Source organism: Homarus americanus, unplaced genomic scaffold (assembly GCF_018991925.1).
Source record: "Homarus americanus isolate GMGI-L3 unplaced genomic scaffold, GMGI_Hamer_2.0 scaffold54679, whole genome shotgun sequence".
Classification (NCBI taxonomy): Eukaryota; Metazoa; Arthropoda; class Malacostraca; order Decapoda; family Nephropidae; genus Homarus; species Homarus americanus.
The window spans coordinates 1,602,908-1,629,951 of NW_024722701.1; the positions used below are offsets into that span (position 1 = coordinate 1,602,908).

At 45.1% G+C, this 27,044-nt stretch overlaps 1 protein-coding gene across 1 annotated transcript; it reads left to right on the forward strand.

The window, feature by feature from the left end:
- The first annotated feature begins 939 nt into the window (after window positions 1-939).
- Window positions 940-25,914, forward strand: LOC121863101 (microtubule-associated serine/threonine-protein kinase 2-like). Its single transcript, XM_042361600.1, has 7 exons — window positions 940-1,076; window positions 17,368-17,580; window positions 19,963-20,101; window positions 21,266-21,392; window positions 21,824-21,872; window positions 22,471-22,650; window positions 23,294-25,914. Exons 1-7 carry the CDS (start codon window positions 940-942, stop codon window positions 24,765-24,767), a joined length of 2,319 nt encoding a protein of 772 aa, XP_042217534.1. The 3' UTR covers window positions 24,768-25,914.
- The last annotated feature ends 1,130 nt before the right edge of the window (window positions 25,915-27,044 follow it).

Genomic DNA, 27,044 nt, shown 5'->3' on the forward strand with positions numbered 1-27,044 from the left:
TCTTTACCTACCAACACCTTACCTCCATCCTCTCTCCTTGCCTATGCCCTCCTCCCCTCCTTGCCTACCTGCCTTCCCTCCCCTCCTTCCTACATACCTCCTTCTCTCCCTCCCTCCTACCCCATACCCTCCCTCCCTCCCTACCTACATACCCTCCCTCTCTCCCTCCACCACAAGTGATAGTGACGCCCCACGTTACGACACAGCAGTGAAACTCAATATTTCTACTTAATTAATTTCTTTAACACCTTGTTTATCTTCACTACTTGTTGTTGTATCGTAAAATATTATGGTGATAGTGGTGTGTTGGGTAGTGTGTGTGTAAGTGAGTGGCCAATAGTGTTATGTTAGTGGTATTTAAGTGGTGTTGGTGAGGTAATGGTCTTGAAGATTGGTATTTTTGATGGGTGATGGTAGAATGTGTGTAGTGACACACACACACACACACACACACTAACTCCCCCAATCTTGATCGCATCCACTGACAATGTATTTCCGGACGCCAACAGAAGGTGACCAAACTTGAAGGTCGGATGTATGTAAAATACCTCCACACACACACACACCAGAAATGCCTATTGTCTGACACGGTGTACAAGATTTCTGTCTGATTATATCTCCTAAATAGTTGGCATAGCTTGGCCAACGAGGTACACGATGTTAGCCATATATGGTACAACAACACCAGGAGGAGGAGGTCTTCACTCACTCTACTGTATCAACACACTCTTCTCTTGGCTCACTCTATGCTCATAAGTTGCCTGAGTGTGTTTATAGTGTTGTGGTGAAATGTGTGTGTGTGTGTGTGTGTGGGGTGTACAGGGTGTGAGGGGTGGGGTGTAGGCTCCCTGGTACACGTCCAGTGATAAACACGACATACCCCAGCTGCTCCCTGGCGCCAGTTTGACCCTTCCGCGTTTGTCAGCCGCTCATACCGCCATGGGCAAGGCTTTTCCTGAAGATAGTCGGTCAGCAGAGCTCCCCGGAGTCGTGAGCGAGACCTTGACGGGGCAGCCCCGGCCCCGCGGGGCTCGTAACACCTTATGGGGCAGTGAGGAACCAGGAGGACATCCACAGTAATTCAGCGCCCCGCTCACTCTCGGGAGATGTACAGCTTCTTCTTGTCTCTGCTGGTCCTTGAGGCGGACATGTTAGTCAGGGTCTTGACCAACGTGAGCAGCTCCCCCCCCCCCTCACCTCACCTCACCTGGAGTGTATGTCGACCCAAGGGTGTGGGTTATCTAAGACGCTAATTAACTGAAATTAATAGTAACGAAGACACAGGCGACAAGCTTCTTCATCACTCCTTACAGGGTGAGTGAGAGACTACATCACACCTCCCTCCCTACCTCACCCTCCCTCCCTCCCTCACACCTCCCTCCCTTGTACTGCCGGATTTGACACTTTGTGGAAGCTACTCAGGTCACTGGAAACAAGGTCAGGAGATACGACTTTGACCTATGACGTCCCCGAGGTCAATGGAGGTAACAGCCCCTCACTGAATGACAAGCAAGAGAGACATACAATTTCTCTCAACTCTACATAGATATTTACTCAAGAAAATCATCATGCAAGTTTACAGTGATTTAGAATATATTTAGACAGTTCAGGTATACAAACAATAGTAAACTAACTCGACCAAGGAGAGCCAACAAGGCCCTATGATGCTTAATTCCAGGTTATAATCGTTTCCACAGCTAACTTCTCCCCGTGGCCTCAACACTTGAATGATTTTATTAATAAGTAAAACAGTTTATTCTTGACTTTTCATCTGTCAAGCTTCAACAAAATTATTGTTCTGTTTTGAGGGAATATTTGGTGTGTGGGGGTAGGAGGGAGGGAGGGGGGAGAGGGGAGGGGAGGGGAGGGGAAGAAGGAAGGGTCGGGGTGGAGAGGGAGGGGGTAGAGTAGTATGCTTGCTCTTCCTTCCCTTTAGTGTCTTAGAGCGTTAAGTTAAGCAGCAGTAGTGAACGAGGTGACCAGCTTAGGGTGCCAGCTGCCTAGGTCAAGGTCCCTCCCTCACTCCTTTCCTCCTTCCCTCACTCCTTCCCTCCCTCCCTCCCCTCGTCCCCCCCCCCTACACACTTCTGAACGTCACATACACTTACGACGTCAGATAGTTTTCCTAGATACTACTACTGCTACTACTACTACTACTACTAATAATAATAATAATCTCTTAAGGAATACAATAATAACACTAAACAATTAATAACTTATGACATCATTAACACATGTGTACAGATTCTTTTGATCACACTAGACAGTTCATATTTACCCTGTGTACATATTTAACCTGACATTCCTGACAGCTAACATCATTCTAGAGCCAAAAAGTCAAGGTCAGGTATTTGACAACCAAGCGTCAGGTGTAAGTTGGCACTGTGGTGGTGACGTCACAATGGAGCCTGTGAGGTAGTGACGTCACAATATGGCTGCTTATTTATCGTTTATGTCTCGGAATGCTACTGCCACCCCGATGATGTTTTGTTTTGTACTTATGACAACTGTATCCTATATTAGTCTGCCACGCCTTTGTAGTTATGAATATTCTAACATAACCTGTAGTGAAATAATATAAACAACTCACTAATTCACTCACGTAACACTTATACTTTACACTTAGATCACTACTTGTATACCTGAAAATCTATAGATGACACATCACTAAAATTCACAATAACTCAACCAATACTACTATAAGGGATTGAAACCTCATCTGGATTAAGTTTCGTTAGGCTTTTGTCCCCTTTAAGGCTCTTCAATCGTTAGGCTTTTGTTTTTCCCACACCTATTGCTTACTTTCACCCTATTCTGTTTTCAAGTTGCGTTAAGGTCAAACTAATTTAGGTTTGATAATACGATTTCCTTTCTAGTTTAAGGTGAAGGAAATCACTGCCTGCCTGGTCATGGTGTGTTGACAGGACGTAGTATTGGCCTTTGTGTGTGAGAGAGAGAGAGAGAGAGAGAGAGAGAGAGAGAGAGAGAGAGAGAGAGAGAGAGAGAGAGAGAGAGAGAGAGGCGAACCCAGAACACACCGCTTACTCAACCAAACTCTTGCCAAAATATTTCATTGTTGATCCTGTGACTAAAAACAAACTAACTATATATACTTCATTCTTACTATATTTAACACTAGACATATTCCTTCCTTTGTATATCATTTATAAATAGTGAGAATTAGTTTGTTTGACGAGAGGTACCACATGAAGATTAGACACCCTTAATTTATTTCACGTGAAGATTAATTACCCTAATATGACTGATTTCCTCACTCTTATATGCTATTCCTGGGGGTTTGGTTACGTTAAGTTTGGTTAAGTTAGGTTAGGTTATTTTCGTGTATGTGTTATGATTGTTGTAGAGGCGTGGGTGATAGTGAAGGCGTGGGTGATAGTGAAGGCGTGGGTGATAGTGAAGGCGTGGGTGATAGTGAAGGCGTGGGTGATAGTGAAGGTGTGGGTGATAGTGAAGGGCGTGGGTGATAGTGGGAAGGTGTGGGTGATAGTAGAGGCGTGGGTGATAGTAGAGGCGTGGGTGATAGTGAAGGTGGGTGATAGTAGAGGTGCGGGTGATAGTGGGAGGCGTGGGTGATAGCATGTGTGGGGTGATAGTAGAGGCGTGGGTGATAGTGAAGGCGTGGGGTGATAGTGAAGGCGTGGGTGATAGTGAAGGCGTGGGTGATAGTAGAGGCGTGGGGTGATAGGAAGGCGTGGGTGATAAGGGAAGGCGTGGGTGATAGTGAAGGCGTGGGTGATAGTAGAGGCGTGGGTGATAGTGAAGGCGTGGGTGATAGTAGAGGCGTGGGTGATAGCAGAGGCGTGGGTGATAGTGAAGGCGTGGGTGATAGTAGAGGTGTGGGTGATAGTGGAGGTGTGGGTGATAGTGAAGGCGTAAGATAGTGAAGGCGTGGGTGGAGAGGGAAGGTGTGGGTGATAGTAGAGGCGTGGGTGATAGTGAAGGCGTGGTGATAGTGAAGGCGTAAGGATAGTGAAGGCGTGGGTGATAGTAGAGGCGTGGGTGATAGTAGAGGCGTGGGTGATAGTGAAGGCGTGGGTGATAGTAGAGGCGTGGGTGATAGCGTAGAGGCGTGCGGGTGATAGTGAAGGCGTGGGTGATAGTGAAGTGGGTGATAGTGAAGGCGTGGGTGATAGTAGAGGCGTGGGTGATAGTAGAGGCGTGGGTGATAGTAGAGGCGTGGGTGATAGTGAAGGCGTGGGTGATGGTTCAAAACTTCAGGTCAAGGCGGGACTCGGGAAGTAGCGGGGAGCGAGGAGGGGGTAGTGGCAGACGGACGGCCCTGCACGGCATTTCCTGCTGGGGAGGAGAGAGAGAGAGAGAGAGAAAGGTGTATAGCCAGTGTGGTATGGCGCCCGACACCGCCAGCCGCCCCGCCGTCGCCCTCCTCCCCCCCCCTCAACTAGTCATTAATTATCTCCTCCGCACCATCATTCACAAGCCCAATGACCAGCGGGATCACCTTTGAGCAATAGGAAACAGGGAGGAAGGACGCCGCTGTCTCTAATCCACGTAAAAGTTGCCGGGGTTGTGGGGAAAAAGTTGCTTCACGTGTGGTGGAGGTTATGCTTGAGGCGTGGGTTCGTATCTCTTTAAGTAGGGTTTTGTTTCCGCTAGGTGGTGAGGAGGTGGTGCTTGTGTCCGACGCTACTGTAACGGTGCCTGGTGGGGGGGGGGGGGGCTTTTCCGTCACGGCACCACGGTGTAGGTAATCAACTAGCCGTGGAGGGTGTGTGTGTCCTCCCTGGCCACCCTACCATAACCACACTCCTACCTCACCTCACTGATGGAAGGCTCAGCTGTCACCAGGGGAGGATGACACCACCGTGGGAGACAAGACTGCCTTAATGAACACAACAACCACAACATTGGTCTTAAGAGGTGTGTAAAAATCTGGCATGATGTGGACAAGGATGTGATGCTACCACCACTAGGGAGGGGGTAGGGGAGGGGTCTTGACGCATTGTGGGGGGTCAAGGGGGGAGGGGGGGCTTATGCATTGTGGGGGTCAAGGGAGGTTAGGGGGGTCAGGTGGACACAATAGTGAGGGAGGATAGTGCGGTGACCCTGGCCTGTGAGAGGTGTGAGAAACATGGCGCCCTCCAGGTGTAGCCCTCGAAGTGTGGCCCTCCAGGTGTGGCCCTCTAGGTGTGGCCCTCTAGGTGTGGCCCTCCAGGTGTGGCCCTCACTGGTGTTGATGGAAGGGTGTGAGTGACAGGTACACGGGTTGGGTCCTGACCAATGGTAAGAACACCCACACGGAACATAACCAAGACCACCAACTTTATGTACGTAAACGTGATGGTGAGAGTGATGGTGAAGAGTGATGATGAGTGTAGTGATGGACGTAACAGTTAGGGGTGATGGTGAGAGTGATGATGGTGAGTGTAGTGATGGACGTAACAGTGAGGGGTGATGGTGAGAGTGATGATGGTGAGTGTAGTGATGGACGTAAGAGTGAGGGGTGATGGTGAGAGTGATGATGGTGAGTAGTGATGGGCGTAAGAGTGAGGAGTTATGGTGTTTGATGATAGTGAGTATAGTGAGGGTACAGTACATGAAGGGAGTGAAAGTATTAAACATTCCACACATACATAAGTCCTTTCTTCGGCGCCAGGTAGATTCCCTCCCCCACACACACACCTGCACCTCCTAGGCACTGTAAGAGCAAATGTCAGCAGAAGTATGGTGTAAGATTCATACAACAGAAATTCGACAAAATTCATTTCAATAATTCATAACTCATTAACACCACCACCACCACACACCACCACCACCACACACCACCACCACCACCACCACCACCACACATCACCACCACACATCATAAACACATTAAATAACCTTTCTATATCAACAAACTCGTGACAGGAAGTAGCGATTCACTCCAAGACCAAACCTCTCCCAACACAGCTTCACCCCCTTACTTATAAAAAAAACAAAACCTTCATTATATACCTAACTTAATACCTGGTGAATCATTAGTATTATGTAACGATACAACCACCAGAATACAGCCTTACAGGTAGATGATTACAGTGATTCCATCTTACCTCTTGTTACAGCACTCTAAACGACCACATTCAAGGTTAATGGCGTCTTGTTATCTCATCTTGTTTATCTAAAATATAATGGGTAGGTGGGTTTGTGGGTGGTAGTGGGTTGGTGGGTAGGTGTGGGTGTGTGGGGGGGTCGGTGGGTAGGTGTGGGTGGTAGGTGTGTGGGGGGGTGTGTTGATCTCTTATCAGTGGATGTTAGATGGTAGGTCACGCTCCGCCGTCTTCGTTTATATCTTAAGAAATATTCCTTCACAACCGTCGAGCGTGTGGGTGGTAGTGTGGCCCCAACACCCTGATGACGGTGTGGTAGTGTGGCCCCAACACCCTGATGACGGTGTGGTAGTGTGGCTCCAACACCCTGATGACGGTGTGGTAGTGTGGCTCCAACACCCTGATGAAGGTGTGGTAGTGTGGCCCCAACACCCTGATGACGGTGTGGTAGTGTGGCTCCAACACCCTGATGAAGGTGTGGTAGTGTGGCCCCAACACTCTCGGGTCATGGTGGTGGAGATGAATGGTGGAGGTGTGAGGGAGGAGCATCTCTCTCGGGTCATGTTGGTGGAGGTGTGAGGGAGGAGCATCACTCTCGGGTCATGGTGGTGGAGGTGTGAGGGAGAGGCAGCACAGGTAGCATACAGTGCAGGTAATGACCGAGTCTCAGGTGTGATTCATGACACACTCTGCAGGTGCTGCCCCTCACAGGACCTGTCAGTGGTGATGGTATAATGCTGTGTCCGGGTCTGTTACTGCTCCCTACACTACACCCTGTTGCTTACCTCAAACACTATATTGTCACCTAAACTAACCTACTGATTAGGTTAGGTTAGAATTCACTAATATTTCCTTCAGTATTTGTGTTGATGCTATTGATATACTGTACTGCTTATGTGTGACGTCAACTCTTATTATAGCAGCCAGTCACCCCCGAGTACTGTACAGTGTGTGTGTGTGTGTGTGTGTGTGTGTGTGTGTGTGTGTGTGTGTGCCAATAATAATAATTAACGGTTTATTGAAAAAGTTCTGCAGCCCGAAGGCTGAAAATATACATTAGACAAAAATGACTTATTACATACAAAGACATGGGGTGGGTGGGTCGTTTAACAAAAGCTTTCATCACTGAAAGGAGAAGGACCATGAATTGAACAATCAAATTATTATAGTTTACATCTGATGGTCCGGGCTGGTCTCTTGCCATACTGTGTGAGGTCACATAGGCCTCGTGGTTTAGTAATTCGTCCTCGGGTGTTGATATGAAGGGCATCACGGGGTCACGGAGACACCGGGTGGAGTGGTGTTCACGTGGTGCAGTAACTCGTCCATAGGTCTGTGTGTGTCTGTGTTGGAGATAGTGTGGTAGGTGAGACAGTATGTGGTAGAGGTACAACAGGTATGGTAGGTGAGGAGAGGGATGGAGGCGAGACAGGGAGAGAGAGAGACCTTCGCCTGGCGCCAGGGTGTCACCATCACCCTCGCTCACTTTTACAACACTCCCCCGTTTTTGACTCCAATATTCGCGGTCTGACTCACTCCTGTTCTGTATTCTGGTCACAGGGGAGGTGTGTGTGTGTGTGTGTGTGTGTGTGTGTGTGTGTGTGTGTACTCTCTGAATCAACTCTCAAACATCAAAGACTATTTTTTTACGCAATTTAAGAACACCAGGTAAAAATATATAAATATATATATATAGTATATATATATATATATATATATATATATATATATATATATATATATATATATATATATATATATATATATATATATATATATCTTGATAAATCACACGGGGAAAAGGGAAACAACGAGAAATTTTAGTTGTCTTTTATTCAAGACATCTTCAGAGTGTCCGAAGATGTCTTGAATAAAGACGAAAGCTTTTCATTGTGGATCTACATGAAATATATATATATATATATATATATCCGATCAAGTATATTTCCAAACCCACACACCTGCCTGGGGGGGAAAAACAGAAGAAATATTCATTAAAGTTGGATTATCTTGAGGTGAGGGTAACGAGACAGGTGTAAAGGTGACCGTGGCAAGTGTAAAGGTGACCGTGGTAGGTGTACAGGTGACCGTGGCAGGTGTACAGGTGACCGTGGCAGGTGTACAGGTGACTGTGGCAGGTGTACAGGTGATCGTGGCAGGTGTACAGGTGACCGTGGCAGGTGTACAGGTGACTGTGGCAGGTGTACAGGTGACCGTGGTAGGTGTACAGGTGACCGTGGCAGGTGTACAGGTGACCGTGGCAGGTGTATTAGGTGACCGTGTGGCAGGTGTACAGGTGACTGTGGCAGGTGTACAGGTGATCGTGGCAGGTGTACAGGTGACCGTGGCAGGTGTACAGGTGACTGTGGCAGGTGTACAGGTGAGCATCTCTCTCACCTGATGAAGGAACCACTGTGGAAAATAATTAAAAGCTAAAAAAAAAAAGGTCATTGCACTTTAGGGGCATTTAGCTCTCTGATTAGATATATATTGTAAATCAGATAAGACATAACATACATAGGTGTAAAAAAGTGTAAAAATGTGTAAGCAAATGTAAAAAAGTGTAAAAGCAATACCAAAACATCTCGTAATGGGTTGGTCGTTGTACACCTCTTAGTCCCTTCAAGGAGACGGTATAAAAAAGTTGTTCTGGCAGTAAAACGGTTAACACTTTGTAATGTTATCTGCTGGTGGCACGTGAAGACTTAGAGGTTACTGAAAGAGGGTAAATTAAGTCTTTGAAAATATGAAGGAGGATAAGAGAGAGAGAGAGAGAGAGAGAGAGAGAGAGAGAGAGAGAGAGAGAGAGAGAGAGAGAGAGTATTATAAAGGTCAAAGGCTAAGAAATATTACGTCTTACACACACACACACACACACACACACACTGCTCGTGGGTTCTAACCAATTAGTTCAACCCTTTTAGACCTCGACAACCTCGGTCCTTGGTGTGTGTGTGTGTGTGTGTACCCCGTTACAAGGACACAGTCAGGTGGTACCCTCTTGAAAAATTGGTTTTATGGTCCACCGGAAAGTGAATAAGATTAACGTCAGTTTACTTCGAGGTTGTTGCCTTATTAGTACACACACACACACACACACACACACTGTACAGTACTCGGGGGTGACTGGCTGTTATAATAAGAGTTGACGTCAAACATAAGCAGTACAGTATATCAATAGCATCAACACAAATACTGAAGGAAATATTAGTGAATTCTAACCTAACCTAACCTAACCCAACCTAACCTCACTCATTGACTGTGGGGTCAGGAGGTAGTCGCCCCCGTCTCACAGTCTTGTCAACATTCTTGGCTGCCATTCAGAATATTTTTATATATACTATTGCTGTATAAAGTGTTGTGTTGAGTCTGATGAGTGCCTCGCCCCCACCCACACTCTCCCTCACCCACACTCTCCCTCACCCACGTGCTGCTTCCTCACTCATACTCTCTCTCCCTCACCCCCACACACCTCACCCCCACATACCCCTCACCCCCCCCCACACATACCCTCACCCCCCACACACACCCCTCAATACCTCCCCCACACACACTTCCTCACCCCCCGCCACACCCTCCCCCTCACCCACCCCTCACCCCCACACACCCGTCACCCCCCACACACCCCTCACCCCACACACCCCTCACCCCCACACCCCACCCCCACACACCCCTCACCCCCCACATACCCCTCACCCCCCCACACACTCCATCACCCCCCCACACACCCGTCACCCCCCCACACAACCCCTCACCCCCACACACACCCCCCCTCACCCCCACACCCCTCACCCCACACACCCCTCACCCCCCACATACCCCTCACCCCCCACACACTCCATCACCCCCACACACTCCGTCACCCCCCACACACCTGTCACCCCCACACACCCCTCACCCCCCACACACACCCCCTCACCCCCACACACCCCGCCACCCCCCACACACACTCCCTCACCCCCACATACCCCTCACCCCCACACACTCCATCACCCCCACACACCTGTCATTCCCCACACAACCCTCACCCCCACACACACCCCCCACACACTACTAACTCTCCCTAAAGGTACTTCATCAACACCATAACTTACAACGACGTACAATATATATTTACAACATAGCTCCGCGGGGCCAAGACAGTGTTAAAACAAGTCGTACTGTGCCTAGGCTGAAAACCAACTATACCATCGCGTATTTTTCCTCCTTCCATGCAAATTATCTCCGCAAATGAAGGTCACGTAAGCTACAGGTTCTTGCCCGTTTCTAAAAGCTATCTATATCTCACCTCGGGTCGCCACAGCTAAATATCCGAGACAATAAATGCGCATTATGACCGCTAGATGGCCTTGGTTCAGCGCGTTATCTACGTTGTTGGTGATCGAGAGAAGTCCGTATGTGCGTAATGGAGACGTATGGTAAGGGGACGGTGTTGGTGATATGCATTGCTTCACTGTCTCTCACTCACCGCCTCTCACTACCCCTCACTGTCTCACTCACCGCCTCTCACTACCCCTCACTGTCTCTCACTCACCGCCTCTCACTCGCCCAATATAACCCGCGGAGAATAACCCAAATATTCAAGATTATTTTCATCTATTCTCAGAAACACAGACTAGCTTTGTGGTACTGCTCTCTCTCTCTCTGGTGGGGAGTTGTAGTGATGTGGGAGAAATTAATTACAAATTCCTCCCTTTTTTTATTATTTTATGACCAAATTCTTGTTTATTTTTTTTTTATTCAAAGAGGCCTATACATTTCTTAACACAGTACAATAGGCCTAATGCAGTTTCCTTCATTCTTATGTTCTTCAAATACTTTCAATGACGAAGGTAATGCATCCCATGGAATATATTAACCATAGGAGTAATTTCACAGGTATAGAGCTCCCAAGAGTGTGTTGACAATATGACTCAAGTTTACTGTGGCAGAAGTGTAGTGATGCTCTCCTCCTCCCCCCCCATGTGAGTTGCGTGTTCAAGGGCAGGGTGTGTGGGCAGGTGCGGTGTGAGCAGGTGGTGCGTCACTGGGACAGGTCACCACACACACACACACACACACACACACACACACACACTGCTCCTGCTGGCCTTCATCCACGTAACATGATCACACACACACACACACACACACACACACCAGTCACCACCACCACTGGCCCTCTGGACTCGGTATGCCCCGTGTCCACCTCACCTGCACATCCTACCTGCACACCCCACCCACACATCCCACACCTACACATCCCTCACCTACACATCCCATCCACACACCTCATCAACATAGGGCATGTGTGTGTAAACAGAAACTCAACTCGATGCAAATTGATGTTATGGTTCTATTTTGAAGATTCTCTCTCTCTCACGGGGTATAAGGCACACACACACGTCATCAAATATAAGTCACGTGACGGTGGTATTTGTCGAAAAGGAATTTATTTAAATGGTTGAATTAGTTGCACGGTGCGATAACCCTTTCACCCTGGCTGCCCCTCCTCCAGGTGCCCCTCCTACAGGCGTGGGCATCCCGTTAGGGCTCGATGCACCTGTGGGAGGATAGATTTGTACTCCCTGGGTGTTGGGATATTATGCTGAGGTATTTACTGTACTTGCTGGCCAGATCGTAGCCTAGGGTGCATCTTACCTGTTGAGAGATGAGCCAAGAGAAGTACGGTAGACTGTCTCTCACCTGTCCCTCACCTGTCTCCCTCACCTGTCTCCCTTACCTGTCCCCCTTACCTGTCCCTTACTTGTTCCATATACCTGGCACTAAATATTAACCCAGACTTCATGAACTGGTAAAGGTAAACGATGTTGTCATAATGATTAGGTTAGGTTAGGTTAGGTTAGGTGGGTGTGGACTGCCTTGACGGGATGGTTGGGAAAGACACTAGGAGAGGCTGAAGAAGTGTTTCCTGCTGCTTCCTGCTTTGTGGAGGTGCGTCAGTATCGTGTGTGTGTGTGTGTGTGTGTGTGCGCGCGCGCGCTGGCATCTCGCCCAGTTGTTGGCAGTTCATTTTGGGGCACCTCTGATCTTGATCTTTGACAGCCTTGACCCAGAAACTTCACACTACAGAGATTCATTTATGTATTAGGAAACCTTTACCACGGGTCAAACACACACACACACACACACAGCCCAAAATATTGTAAAAAAAAAGTGACCTACGAGAGACTACTGGACATACAGTACTTTAGGCAGATCAAGATGTCTATGAATTTAATAAATCCCACCTAGTTCTTGGGGTTCTGATAACGGACTCTCCATATAACGGATTTTCCTCTCCACATTGTCCGCTAAATCGAAGTATCTCTGTAAGACCTTTTCTTAAGCCCTTGGAAGGATGGTAAGAACACACTCTGCTCACCAACGTTTCTGGGATTCGAACAAGTGTTTTAGGTTTTATATCTAGAAGTGTAAGTAATAAGAGTGCGGAGGTCATATTGCAACTATATCTTGCGCTAGTCAGGCCGCACCTCGATTTTGCTGTTTAGTTCTGGTGCCATTATAGAATGGATATCAATTCACTGGAGTCGGTGCAGCGAAGAATGACGAAAACGATTCCGGGACTTAGAAACCTTCCATATCAACATAGATTAAAGAAACTAAACTTGCATTTCTTAGAAAGACGAAGAGTGCGGGGTGATATGATAGAAGTATTTAAGTGGGTGAAAAGAATCAATAAAGGGGATATAGATGAAGTTCTTATAATATCCGAGCAGGATAGGACTCGGAGCAACGGATTCAAGTTGGATAAGTTTAGGTTTAGGAGGGAGATAGGACGAAACTGGTTCACAAATAGGGTGGTGGACGAGTGGAACAAGCTTAGCAACTTTGTAGTAAGTGCGGGAACGCTGGAGAGTTTCAAAAGGAGGCTAGATAGATTCATGGATGATAGAGAGTGGTAGTAACTCTCGACAGGAGCTGCCATGCACAGGCCAACCGGTCTATTGCAGACTCCTTATGTTCTTATGTACTCGTCGAGGTTGGGATGTCTTCTCACCCAGGGAGTCTCTTGTATCGCTAACACACACCCCCAGATACAAGAGACGTTATTCAGAGGAAGAAAATAATGATTTATGGTTGTTGTGACGAAGGTGACAAGCGTAATGCTGAGGTCATCACTTTGATTCTGTTAATATTACTCTGAACTGTATCGCTCAGGTGTACAAAAAGTTGACCACTTTGTCGACAATGGGGAGAAAAAATAGATTCGTTCAATTGTAAATTTTTTTTAAATTCATTACAAAAAATAAAGATGATTAAAGAAGAGTAGACAATAAAGTGTTATTTTGTTTTGTTTTTTTAGTGGATATAATTTGTAACGTTATATGAGTAGTCCAGCCATTGTCTTTATTACAGTGTGTGTGTGTGTGTGTGTGTGTGTGTGTGTGTGTGTGTGTGTGTGTGTGTGTGTGTGTGTGTGTGTGTGTGTGTGTGTGTGTGTGTGTGTGTGTGTGTGTGTGTGTGTGTGTGTGTGTGTGTGTGTGTGTGTGTGTGTGTGTGTGTGTGTGTGTGTGTGTGTGTGTGTGTGTGTGTGTGTGTGTGTGTGTGTGTGTGTGTGTGTGTGTGTGTGTGTGTGTGTGTGTGTGTGTGTGTGTGTGTGTGTGTGTGTGTGTGTGTGTGTGTGTGTGTGTGTGTGTGTGTGTGTGTGTGTGTGTGTGTGTGTGTGTGTGTGTGTGTGTGTGTGTGTGTGTTGTGTGTGTGTGTGTGTGTGTGTGTGTTGTTGTGTGTGTGTGTGTGTGTGTGTGTGTGTGTGTGTGTGTGTTGGTGTGCTCTATGTAAGAAAGTTTGACTCGATAAACAACAGAAAACCCTTCGTCCCGATACTTTTTTGAGTGTGTACGATTATATTATTATTAACACCGGAATCCCTAGATATTTTAACAGTGAATATTATAACCCTCAACGGGAATTACTTCCATCAGTTTATCCTAATACGAATATCATTAATCTCCAACAACGAGAGAATAGATTTGACACCTGTTAAAAAATAAATTCCATGATTAGCCAGACAGTAGTGATAAATAATTGAAGATTTTTGCCATGTTGTCATCTCAGAAAGCTTGGTTGTGAGGGTCGCTGGGGTAGGGGGGGGGGACGCTCAGGTATCGATGTTAATTAAAGTATAGGACAGGTGTAAACAATACCTCAGGGCCGCCATTATTAATATTACCACCACTACCACCATGCTACCACCACTACCACCGCCTTTACCATTATCATCATCTCCTACCATCACTATCACCACCACCCCAGCATCCCTGTACTGTACACCACCACCCACTAGCGAAAGTTAAAGCGACCTTGACTTCTCCATTGGCATTCTAAAGACCAGTTCCTTTAAATATTTCTCTTGTGTGAGTCTGTTCTTCACTGATGGTATGCAAGGCTGGGCACATTCCTCTATCATTGTCACTTTAAAATGATCTCAGTAATGTTATAAATTACTACTAGTACCTCGCCTTGGTGTGGTGTGGTGTGAGTTTATTTACAACGGAGACTTGCTGTACTCATTGGACCCGGAAATAATCTACCTGGCCCACGAGACATAATCTACCTGGCCCACGAGACATAATCTACCTGGCCCACGAGACATAATCTACCTGGCCCACGAGACATAATCTACCTGGCCCACGAGACTTAATCTCTACCTGGCCCACGAGACATAATCTACTTGGCCCACGAACTAATCTACCTGGCCCACGAGACATAATCTACCTGGCCCACGGACATAACTACCTGGCCCACAGACATAATCTACCTGGCCCACTCTAAGACTTAATCTACCTGGCTAATCTACCTGGCCCACGAGACTTAATCTACCTGGCCCACGAGACATAATCTACCTGGCCCACGAGACATAATCTACCTGGCCCACGAGACATAATCTACCGGGCCCTAAGACTTAATCTACCTGGCCCACGAGACATAATCTACCTGGCCCACGAGACATAATCTACCTGGCCCACGAGACATAATCTACCTGCCCACGGCGCCTGCCCTGAACCCTGGCCCACGAGACTTAATCTACCTGGCCCACGAGACATAATCTACCTGGCCCACGAGACATAATCTACCTGGCCCACGAGACATAATCTACCTGGCCCACAAGACTTAATCTACCTGGCCCACGAGACATAATCTACCTGACCCCACGAGACATAATCTACCTGGCCCACGGACATAATCTACCTGGCCCACGAGACATAATCTACCTGGCCCACGAGACATAATCTACCTGGCCCACGAGACATAATCTACCTGACCTATTGATTCTACCCCTTTGTTATCTTGTTATTTATTCTACTTTTGTGATCTTTCTTGTTATTGTTCATTTGTTTATGTAATTGCCAGAACTCTTGTGGTTGGTTATTTAAAGGGTACGGACCTGATATGGTACTTGTTATTTGGTGCTTAAACACTCTCACACACACACACACACACACACACACACACACACACACACACACACACATTACCTGCAGTACAGTACAGCAGCGTCAGGAGCAACGTCAGCGGTAGGGAGCAACACATGCATAATTCATAGCAAAGGCGGGTGGGCGGCCAAGGCTGAGACTCACCAACCGTGACAATGGGGTTCCTTCACATCCTCCTTCTCCTACCTCCTCCTTCTACCTCCTAACTCCTCCTACATCCTCCTTCTACCTCCTTCTCCTACCTCCTCCTACCTTCTTCTCCTCACTACGCCTCCCCTTCTTACGCTGCAAATATCACGGTTGATTGTTATTAATGTGTCACTACCACACACACCTGGCGGTAGGTGAGGTGAGGAAAGTATAGGAGGGAGGGGCGAGCTGGAACGACACGTCAGTAGTGGCACGCAGCCCTTGTATCTACCCCCACGCACACACACACACACACACACACACATGAGCCAAGCACTGAACACCGGAAGCTGTCTTGTGGGTGGGGGGGGGGTCATCTGGTTCCAAGATTTACGCTCGTTCGTTTCTTCACACCAGGCTGGAGTTGGATAGAAGAGTCTCAGTATAATTTCGTCGCCATTTTGGGCCGCCACCTTCACAACGTTGCCGAAATGAAACAGTTATGATACACCGTCACGTATCAGATTACTGCGTCACATATTAACTCCGGAAAAACATTTGATCATCTAAAATCCATCGGGTAGTGGTGAGGGAGAGGGGGAGGCGTGAAGGTCTTTTATCAAGGAGATATTAAAGCTCCTCCCCAGCACCTCCCTAGCACCTCCCCAGCACCTCCCCGAAACATTCCCCAGCTCCTCCCCGCGACACAGAATGATACACGCTGATGGGACGGGTTGGGGGGTTGCAAGGAAGGTGACTGCCTCGTCTGTTGCTTAATCTCTGGTGGCTGATGTCTTGTGGGTGATGGATGATGGATGTGGGTGGATAATCTGTAGGTGGGTGACTGGGTGATAAATGTGAATGGGTGAATATAATCGGTGGGTGAATAGGTGTAGATGGGTGAGCAAGGTGGGTTGGATGGGTACTTACTGGGGTCACCTAAGAGCATTAAGTAAAAGAGTCAGTCAGTCATCAGAGCCATACGTCATAACTACGTCATACTTTGTTTACTCTCCTCGTCATCAGTCATACGTCATAACTACGTCATACTTTGTTTACCCTCCTCGTCACCATCTTCCTCCTCGCTCTCTTATTCCTGAACCAAATGAGTTTATTATTACTGTGTATTGAAGGTTAAGAGGAGGGTACAGAAATATCTATGTGTGTGTGTGTGTGTGTGTGTGTGTGTGTGTGTGTGGATGAAGGAGTAGTGGGAATGGTGCCAGAGTGCCACTGCTCACTGGAGGTCAACAACGACCCTCCTTCCTGTTACACCTGGAGTTACCTGATATAAAAAAAATTTATTGGAATTATATACGAGTAATGCTATAATAATATGACGTCATCAAAGAGACATACCCTGGAAGAATCTCGCTATTTAACGACACCTCACACACAAGACATGACACACACACACACACACATAGCGTAAGACAAACCTTAAACGTAAGGTCTGACCCTCCCTACCTGCCCTCAAGACACACACTACTTGTTGTCCAAATTTTCACCAGTATTTATGGCCTTCACTCCGTCCCATATATCACATGACTCAAAGCAGAATTTTTGATTGGCCAACGCTAATGAATTGTTTCGATAAAATGAAGCCCCCATATCATTGTTTATGTGTTTACTGTTTATTTTAGGTTATGCATATTATATGATTTACAAGTTTGTGTGTGTGTATTATGAGGTTTATAATGAAGTATTAGTAATATGGTTGTTTTGTTCTCCAGAGGCAAGTTCGCTGCAGTTCGTCGTGCCCGTCATCGTTCTACAGGTCAAGTGTTCGCTGCCAAATATGTTCGTCGACGTCGGCGGAACGTGTCGCTAGAGGGCGAGGCGAGGCACGAGGTGGCCGTCCTGGTACTGGGGCGTCTCGACCCTCACATAGTGCATCTCCACCACGTCTATGAGACACGGACAGAGTACATCATCATTCTGGAGTTGTGAGTTGATATGGTTCTTGTTTTTCTTCTTTTTCGAGGTTTTTTCATCCTCCCCTCCCCCTCTCCTTTCCTCAATACTCATTCACACTCCTTCTCGACCACACTACTCCACCCTCCTTCTCCACCTCACTCCTCCACTCTCCTCCTTCTCCACCTCACTCCTCCTCCTCCTCCTTCTTCTCCTTCTCCTCCTCCACCCTCCCCTTCCCTCATTACTCACTCACATTCCTCCTTTTTCACCCCACTCTCCTTCCCCCACTCTCCCCTCTTCCTCCTCCTCACCTCTCACCTCTTCCTCATCTTCCTTCACCCTCCCCTCTTCTTCCTCCTTCCTCACCACGGCCAGCATCCCACTCTTCCTCCTTCATTATAATGCTTCATCATCTTCGTTTCTCTTAAGTAAATAAATTCCATTGCACACTTGTCATTGTTGATCTTGTAATTCCCTTTAGTTCCGGGACCACCTATGTTACCCCGGAACGTTGGGTTAAGTTAGGTTAAGTTGTCTCTATGTTGCTATGTTATGACCTTAATTGGACCGTGTAGTGCAGCTGTGTTGATAAAGGTGATTATCCCGTTAACAATTTCTTTCGTGTTTGTGTGTGGTGTAATCGGAAGTACACACACATACACCTCCTCACTCCAATTTCCGATACAGTTTATGGTAATATAATATCTCATAAGGAAATCTTGTATAAATCAGTATCAGATTCAGCTGCTTGGACCCTGGGAGTGTGTGGTGAGGGTTTATATCAGAGCACACATGATGACAGACTCAGTGTCGTATAAGCTAGCAGTGGGGGAGGGTGTACACTTCCCCAGCACTTAGCGGAGGCGTTTATAACAATATTATGAGTGAGACTTTTTGTGCTCGATTGTTCCAACCAGCTTTGACACTCTTTCATGTTTTTCCCCCTCATCTTCCCCTTCTTCCTCCACACATTCCTTCCCCTCCTCTTCCTCCTCCACACATTCCTTCCCCTCCTCTTCCTCCTCCACACATTCCTTCCCCTCATCTTCCCCCTCCTCCTCACACTCCTTCCCCTCTTCTTCCTCCTCCTCCTTACACTCCTTCCCCTCTTCTTCCTCCTCTCCCACATTCCTTCCCTCCTCTTCCCCTCCTCCTCCTCACACTCCTTCCCCCCTCTTCTTCCTCCTCCTCCTCCTTACACTCCTTCCCCTTCTTCCTCCCTCCCCACATTCCTTCCCTCCTCTTCCCTCCTCTCCACATTCCTTCCCCTCTTCCCCTCCTCCCCACATTCCTTCCCCCTCTTCCCCCTCCTCCTCTCCACATTCTTCCCCTCCTCTTCCCCCTCCTTCCACATTCCTTCCTCCTCTTCCCCCTCCACATCCTCTCCTTCCCCCCCTCCCCCTCCCTCCCCACATTCCTTCCCCTCCTCTTCCCCCCTCCTCCCACATTCCTTCCCCTCCCTCTCCCCCCTCCTCTCCACATTCCTTCCCCTCCTCTTCCCCCTCCTCTCCACATTCCTTCCCCTCCTCTCCACATTCCTTCTCCTCATCTTGACCTTAGCTTCCGTCCCTCAGGTAGCAAGACAGCTCCCCAGGTCTACAAGGGTACCGTGACCTTGTTCCACCAGTGTCACAACCTCATAGACACCACCATAACCTAACCCAACCTTAGAGGATGTGCTGTGTATCGTAACCCTGATCTTGCCTTTTAGAAATGAGTTTGTAGTGACCCTCATAGACATACTACTCGTTCCTCCCCCCCCCCCACCCCCACTGCCTGACCTAGGGTGGTGACCTTTGACCGAGGCTATTTGTTTACATGTACTACAGCACTTGTATACCGTAGACTGTATCATCTAATGCACCTTGTAGTTGTATGGACTGTATCTTGGGTTCAACCTCAACCTTTCAGAGCGAAGTTAAAGTGAACTAATGTCCCAAAGCCAAGGTCCTGGTGTACAGTATGCTGCGTTCCCTCTCTCCCTCTCCTCCTCCCTCCCCTCTCCCTTCCTCATTGCTGGATCTGTCATCTCTTTCTGGGGCTGTGTTGTTGTTTGTGTCTATATTGATGTTTGTATATTGTTGACACACACACACACACACACACACACACTACACACACACTACACTACACTACACTACACTACACTACACTACACTACACTACACCACACCACACATTTGACTTTGTAATTGTTATGGAACAAAAACACTGTATCCTTAAAAGTCGTCAGCCAGATATTCCTGTCCACCCACTGAGCACCTCACACCAAGATGGTCTTGTCGGTGTCACAAAATATAATAAATCAATTTATTTAATAATTTATTTTAAAGAATTTGTGTTGTGGTGAAGTGCCGTAAAAGGTGTGACCAACTGATCGTCCAGTATTGAGTGATTATTTTTTTTGTCAGTGCTGGCGGTGGTGACCTTCAGCGGCTTCTGGATGAGGCCGTATCTCTCCCGGAGTACGAGGTCAGAGGTCTCCTACAGCAGGTTCTCCGTGGTCTGGCTTTCCTTCACACTCACATGATCGCTCATCTCGACATCAAAGTAAGTTTTGAGCTATTATTTAATACAGTGGGTTATCATTAGAAATTATTTAACAAAAGAAAGAAGTACATTGACCCTTTTTCTGGTGAAAGTTCTGAATGAAAGTAAAAAAAAAAACACTACATAGATTACTTCATTATATTTATGTGCAATACTGTATAAGAGTTTTGACCATGGATCAGTGTTTTCCTTCACTTCTGGGTCTGAGATAACAGGGGGTTGGATCCAGCTGTGGACTGTACAGAGTGACCGGGAGAGAGTTTTTCCTCCTTAGGTTTAATGACTTGGGTTTGTTGTTCTTCCTGAATGTATGATTTACTGTACTGTACATGAATAAGAGAATGGCATTTTGCATATCTTCAGAGGTCTTAGTACAGTACAGTACAGTACAGTACAGTACGTTTAGGCAGTCTACTTAATAGTACAATAATTCTAATGCTGTATAGACACTCCCTAGGTTATGGATGGGTTCCATTCCTGGAGGCTATCCGTAAGCCGAATTATCCGCAAACTGGAAGTGATCCTTTCATAGGTGATCACTGAACACCCACAGTTCTCATAATGTACTGTATATACAATTACTATGACCTACACGATACAATACTTTTTACTAATTAAAAAGTAGGAATAGAAGTATAGGCAGGAAAGATAAGCCTGCATATACAGTTAAGTACTATAGAAAACTAGTGTACGTATACTGTACAGTAATTCCATTTACCTTAATTCCTGATGCTGATTTGTTCATGAGAAGGTCGGGTGTTGGTAGTGGGAGATGGACTTTATCACAAATAACACATGATTGTTGCTTCATTATCACAGTGGATTTTAAAGGAACCGGGCCTTCACGTGTTCCTTTATATGAGTCCACCTTATGTCTACTCTGTGGGTCTCTTCCACACTACACCACACTACTTGACGTCCGTAACAATGGATACTCATCCGCAACCTGAAAATGGACTTAGGGGAAAGTATCCGTAAAGTCGGAAGCTGTAACCTGAGTCGTCCATAACCTGGGGAGTGTCTGTATTCAAATTCCTCACTCTTGGCATATTGAAGAGCCCAGTACTGTATTAGACAACAGTGAGAAATAGAACACCTGTAACAAAGAAGATAAACAAATACTGTAAACTAATACTGTACTTAATAACATTTCACTTCTCACAGCCTCAAAACCTGGTCATGATGGGCGACTCTCCTGATGCAGGTGTAAAATTGGTGGACTTCGGGTTATCACGTGTCATTACTCAAGGAGCAGAAATCACCCAGATCATGGGCACTCCAGACTATGTAGGTCAGTAGCAACATTATTCTTGTGGTGGAATTTTAAGTACTTCTGTCACTGAGGCTCTGTTGTGTAGACTCTGAAAGTGTTAAGGCATCCTCAGCGAGCCTCACACCGTCTCATCCATAGATTAATGAAATTCTATAAACACAAATGTATTATATGTTTAGGTAAATACTGTAGAGTACTGAACTGTATGGGACCATAGTGGTGTGGAATTACTCTGATGGCTATTGTTTTGGTTCAGTTATTCTTTATTATATGATATAAAACAGACCATCATTGGTATATAGATATGACAGCTGGAATGTTAGACTGTTTTTGCCAGCATATGTATGCATAATGGCCCTTTGTTAATATACTAAAGACCAGTTTTTGTCATATTTATTGAGAACAATAGCTCACATACACTGTATATTTGTTTTATTTTTATTTTATAGCTCCTGAGGTGATAAACTTTGAACCTGTCAACCTATCAACTGATATGTGGTAAGTGTCAACTCTCAGGTAAATACTGTACCTGTACTGCATTGCTAATAAATCCTATCATAATGAGTGAATACTGTACACTTATTGAGGTTCTGTACACTACTGTAATTAAAGATAATATATAAAGAGACTTATAAATCTTAGTGAGTAAATTATGTGTTTCTTAAAGCTCATTAATGACTAACACAGCAATTATTATTCATATGACCTGAACATAGATCCTTTATCATGAACTATTTTAAAGTATAGTTTGAGTGATATCCTTCAGCCATTTGTTTTCTTCTTCATTGACTCAGTTTACTTTCAAAGTGTGTTGAAGTACTGTACAGTAATCCCTGCCAATACCAGACTAATTCTTGCCTGCCCTGTCCATTATTGGAGTTTTTGTTTTAATATTTTTTACACAGTTTATAGTTTTCACGAGGAAGAATATTGACAATGAAACCTCTATTATGTGAGAGGTCAGTCTGTGAGGGTGAAGTCCATTTTATTGAGGTTTCATTGTACCTAACTTATTTACCTAATGGTCGCCACAACTGGAGGTGGTGGTCATGTTGAAGGGACGGAGGCCAGTGTCTGTGATTGTTTTGTCTTACAGGGCTATTGGAGTTCTGACGTACGTGTTCCTGACTGGCTGTACACCATTTGGAGGAGACGACGACCAGGAAACTTTTGTCAACATCACCCAAGCAGAATTTGACTTTCCCGAAGATTTATTTGCCGACATTTCCGAACAAGCTAAAGAATTCATCTGTGGCCTTCTTGTCAAAAAACCAAGGTGTATAAATCTTCCTCATTATCACCTAATTATATGTACTCTCTCAAGACTTCCTGCTATAATGCTGAGAGGCGGAACTCAAGAACAGCAAAAAACACCCATACACATGCTCCCTTCTTGCTTTGTGTTCGGCTATGATACTACCTTTCCATAACAAAGCCCCAAATACCCATCTGCTTGACCCTTCTCACTTCATACAAGTCATAATTATCCATCAGCTGTACATTTTCCCCTAAAGTCACTTGGCACAGTACTCCCAGCTATTCTCTCAAACTGCTGCTTCCTGAATGTCTCCCAGCCTTACTTAATATGCAGCCTTCTTGTATCCAGAGTCCATGTTTCAGACCCATATATTAATGCCTGCTTAATACCTTCCTCTACCTCCTCCTCTTTACCTCTATCAGTACTGTACATTTCTTCCTCTGGGTTCACCTTTTACCTGCTTTCTTTTCATCATTACATATACACTGTACTAACACATCATTTCCCAGATATTTGAAACAACACTTGAAAGTTATTAGTGAAATTTATAAATTAATAAACAATTACTATTTTATGAAGACTTTCAGCAAGTAAAGATTTCTTGACCATAGTGTATTTAGGTATTGTGTCCATGAATTGTAATGAATTTCTTTTATTACAGTGACAGAATGACTGTAGATGATTGTCTTAATCACACCTGGATGACGACGCCTTTATCTCCTCTGCGACCTTCCATTATAACAGAATCATATGAAGATGAGCAGGAAGAATCCACAGATTACCACCCTGTGTATGATGCCCATGGTTATGGGTCCTCATTTCCTGCTCCTAATGACCGCCTGTATCCATTACCTGAAACTGACCATGCAGACTCAGCATATTCAAGTGACTCGAGTAGCAGCCCAACATTTACAGAAGGTTACAGCAGCCTGGTTGTCCCACCACTCTGCCACTGTACTATTCCTGAAGAACAGCAACAACAAATTCAGCATCAACAACATCAACACCAAAAGAAAAATAGACAGCAAATGCAAGTGAGTAGCACCTCAACGCTAGTAAGACGACAACGAACCAAAGCCCACCATCTCAGTGTTGATTTGGAGGAGACATTACGATCTCATCATCACCATCAGCCTGTGCGGGCCACCAGGCGTGCGTCTCTCGTTCTCGATGATCCACGTTACCTCCAGGAAACTACGCAACAATTTCACGATATAGGTAGACCACTTGCTGAAACCCAGCGACCATTGGTTGAGGAAGGCGTTCTTACGAGAGACTCGGATGTAGACAGCGGAGTCTCCTGTCATGACTGTGAAGATTCACGTGTTGAAAATCAAAGACTGTGTCACTCGGATTCATATGATGGCGGAGACGCTGCCAGTGTCGTATCTTGGGATGATTATGCTGATCTGGGTGGACGTAGACCTTCTCTCACACACATTGACCCAGCTACTCTGTGTTCAGTTACAAAACCTTGGGAGAAGCTGTGTAATGGGTCTGTGTCACGGGCAATAACACAATTAACTGTAAAGAAAGTTCCAAAAAATTCTGAACTCAGAAGCTCCAAGACTGATCTCAGAGGTTCCAAAGTTGACTTAAGAGGCTCTCGGAATGATCTTCACGCATCAAAGTCTGACTTGAGGGCATCTAAAACTGATTTAAGAGCATCAAAAACAGATCTCAGGGCTTCAAAATCAGATTTAAGGGCTTCAAAAGCTGAAATACGTGCCTCTAAATCTGATCTTAGGGCATCAAAGGCTGATTTAAGGGCATCAAGACAGGACCTCCGGGCATCAAAATCTGACCTTCGAGCTTCTAGATCTGATCTAAGAGTTTCAAAATCAGACTTGCGTGCTTCAAAGTCAGATTTAAGGGCCTCCAAAAGTGATCTTCGAGCATCAAGAACAGATCTTCGAGGATCAAGGACAAATCTCACTCTATCTAGGTTGGATCTCACCCGCGAGACCTTAGACAATGAATGTGTGGTGGAAGATGAAGCGGAAGATGTTCTACATTGTGACCTTACATTACCTAGGCGCAGCAATATCGACAGATCAGCACTTGCCCCCTTTATGCGTGGTAATTCCTTGCATATGAGCTTCCGGGTGCCCAAGCGTAGGGACATGCATATTTGATGATACCTACATCTTATAACGTCCCTCCATTTGTACTTAACATACGATGATGCTAATATGTTCTAGTCATAACTTATGTAGGAGATGAGGTGTGGAAAGTATGTTTAACAAGAACCTGATTCATGCCACTGCTTGAGCATTTGGAAAACTGTGAGACCGCGAGTGAAAGTTTTTTATTAACAACCAAATAAGAGTAATTATGAAGACTAGATTCAGTATTCTAGTCCAAAGTCATTGTCACCAAAGGCAAGCAGATTAAAGTTACTATTTCTGACTGTGTGTGGGACTGCAATGGAGGTGAACATGATAGTGTAAATTGTGTTTGTTGTCCTGTGTGCTCAAGCAGACGAAATAAGAAAAAGAAAGGTTCATCCTAAAAGTGTGCTGTTTCTCATTTTGTGTTGACAAGACTATAATGAAACCACGTACTGTACCACTGAAATTGGATATGTCTGAAGAAAATGTGCTATTGATGTATGGCATCTGCTTTCTTGCCTCCTTGGTTTCTGCAGATCACTGAATATTCTTGTTATTGACATATATGGTCAATGTAATTGATGTAATAAGTGAACATAATGTTATAATACATGAACAGTTAAGAGATCAATCACAGAAGCTTAGATCACCATTGACTGATGATTGGTTTGTTTACTAGTCATGCAAAAGAGGCTTTTTACCTTACCACAACCTGTGTTCTATGGACTTAAAAAATGGTGAAATCCACTGGCAGTGTGCAACCTTTGCCTCCACCCAATGCATTATGGTGTATCAAGTACTATTGTAAAAAGTAACATTTCCAAGAAAACATTCCCAGTTATGTTGACATGTAATTTTTTTTTAACCAAAATGCCTAAGTAAATGTAGCTGATCATTTGAACCTAACTGTGTTTTACATAGCAACTGATTGTGTGTATATGGTCTTTGATTATTATGATAGGAAGTGAAACAAATTTGTAAAAATCAAGTAGAGACTTTAGAGCAGTCTTGGCACACTGAAATGCACTCATTCACATGACGAAACATGCAGGTGCTATAGCAAGTAAAGTTCTCACAACTCTATATATTTTTATGTTTTTATCTTTATCTTCTATTTATAAGTTTAATTCCCAAATACTTGTATGGCTTTATCATAAACAAGATAAATTCCCATGAACTTTTTTTTCTGAAGTTTTCCTGTGCTGTCAGTTCTCAGTGCTTCATCGCTGCTAGAATCATAGTTCAGTGATGCTGTACTTTGTTTTCATTCACGGGAGCCATAGAGAGATTCCTTGATCAATCACAAACAACAAACTCGAGAAGAAACAAAACAACGAACTTTGAATGCCTCCACCAGTCATGTTATTCTCTAGTTGATAAAAGTATTATAGGAAAAAATATGATTGAACTAGTTTAGGTGTAATTCTCTTGTACACTTTTAGTCCTTTGATAAAATAATATAGTGGCAACACTCTAATGTCAAGGATGTGTGTGAATGGTGGGTTCATTTTTCTTTTTCACCAAGAACAACTCTTGGAAAAATACCAACTGATGGGTTTAATCACTGTGATCCTGATCGTCATCACCACCATGCAAAACAATGGTGGCAATAAAGGGACTTGTCATCTCCCTAAGTTCCTCAGTCATATATATTTTTAACATGTCTCTGTTCACTGTTACTTATAGTGTGTATTGAATTGTAGTTAGGTTTCAGAATCTTTGGCTACCAAGTCATAATTATTTTTGTGGTAAAACCTTCAGTTATTTCAGTTGATAGTTCCCCTTCCTCTATTCCTCAAACATGTACAGGCAAATAGGTTAGGTGTAGTAAGGATCTGGTACTGTCATAGTTCAAGAACTTTCAGCTTACAACTTCATTATTTCCCACTACAGTTGTTCTTCTCAGCCCACAGTACATTTTAAGCAATAAAATACTCAGATTCTTATGACATGATTGACAGAATTGAATAAGAGAGATTAATGATATTTACCACTCATACTGTGAATACTGTGTGTTTGTTAATTCTTTTAAATCGATTATTTCTACCACTTATGAGGTTACAAGCTGTTTATATGGTCATTCTTCCTTGTTATGGTGTTTGTTGTCCAGTGTTAAGACAGTTTAGTCTCTTGTATCTCTGTGGGAGGAAGGACCATTGCGTCTGCTCAGTATTATAGTGGTGTCTCAATAATTTCATATAGTATTAGTGCTCTACTTATATGCCTTAAGATCATATGACATTCAGCATTGAGAAGGAAAGGTACAGTACAGTATGTATTTTTTATTGTGTCCCTAATTCA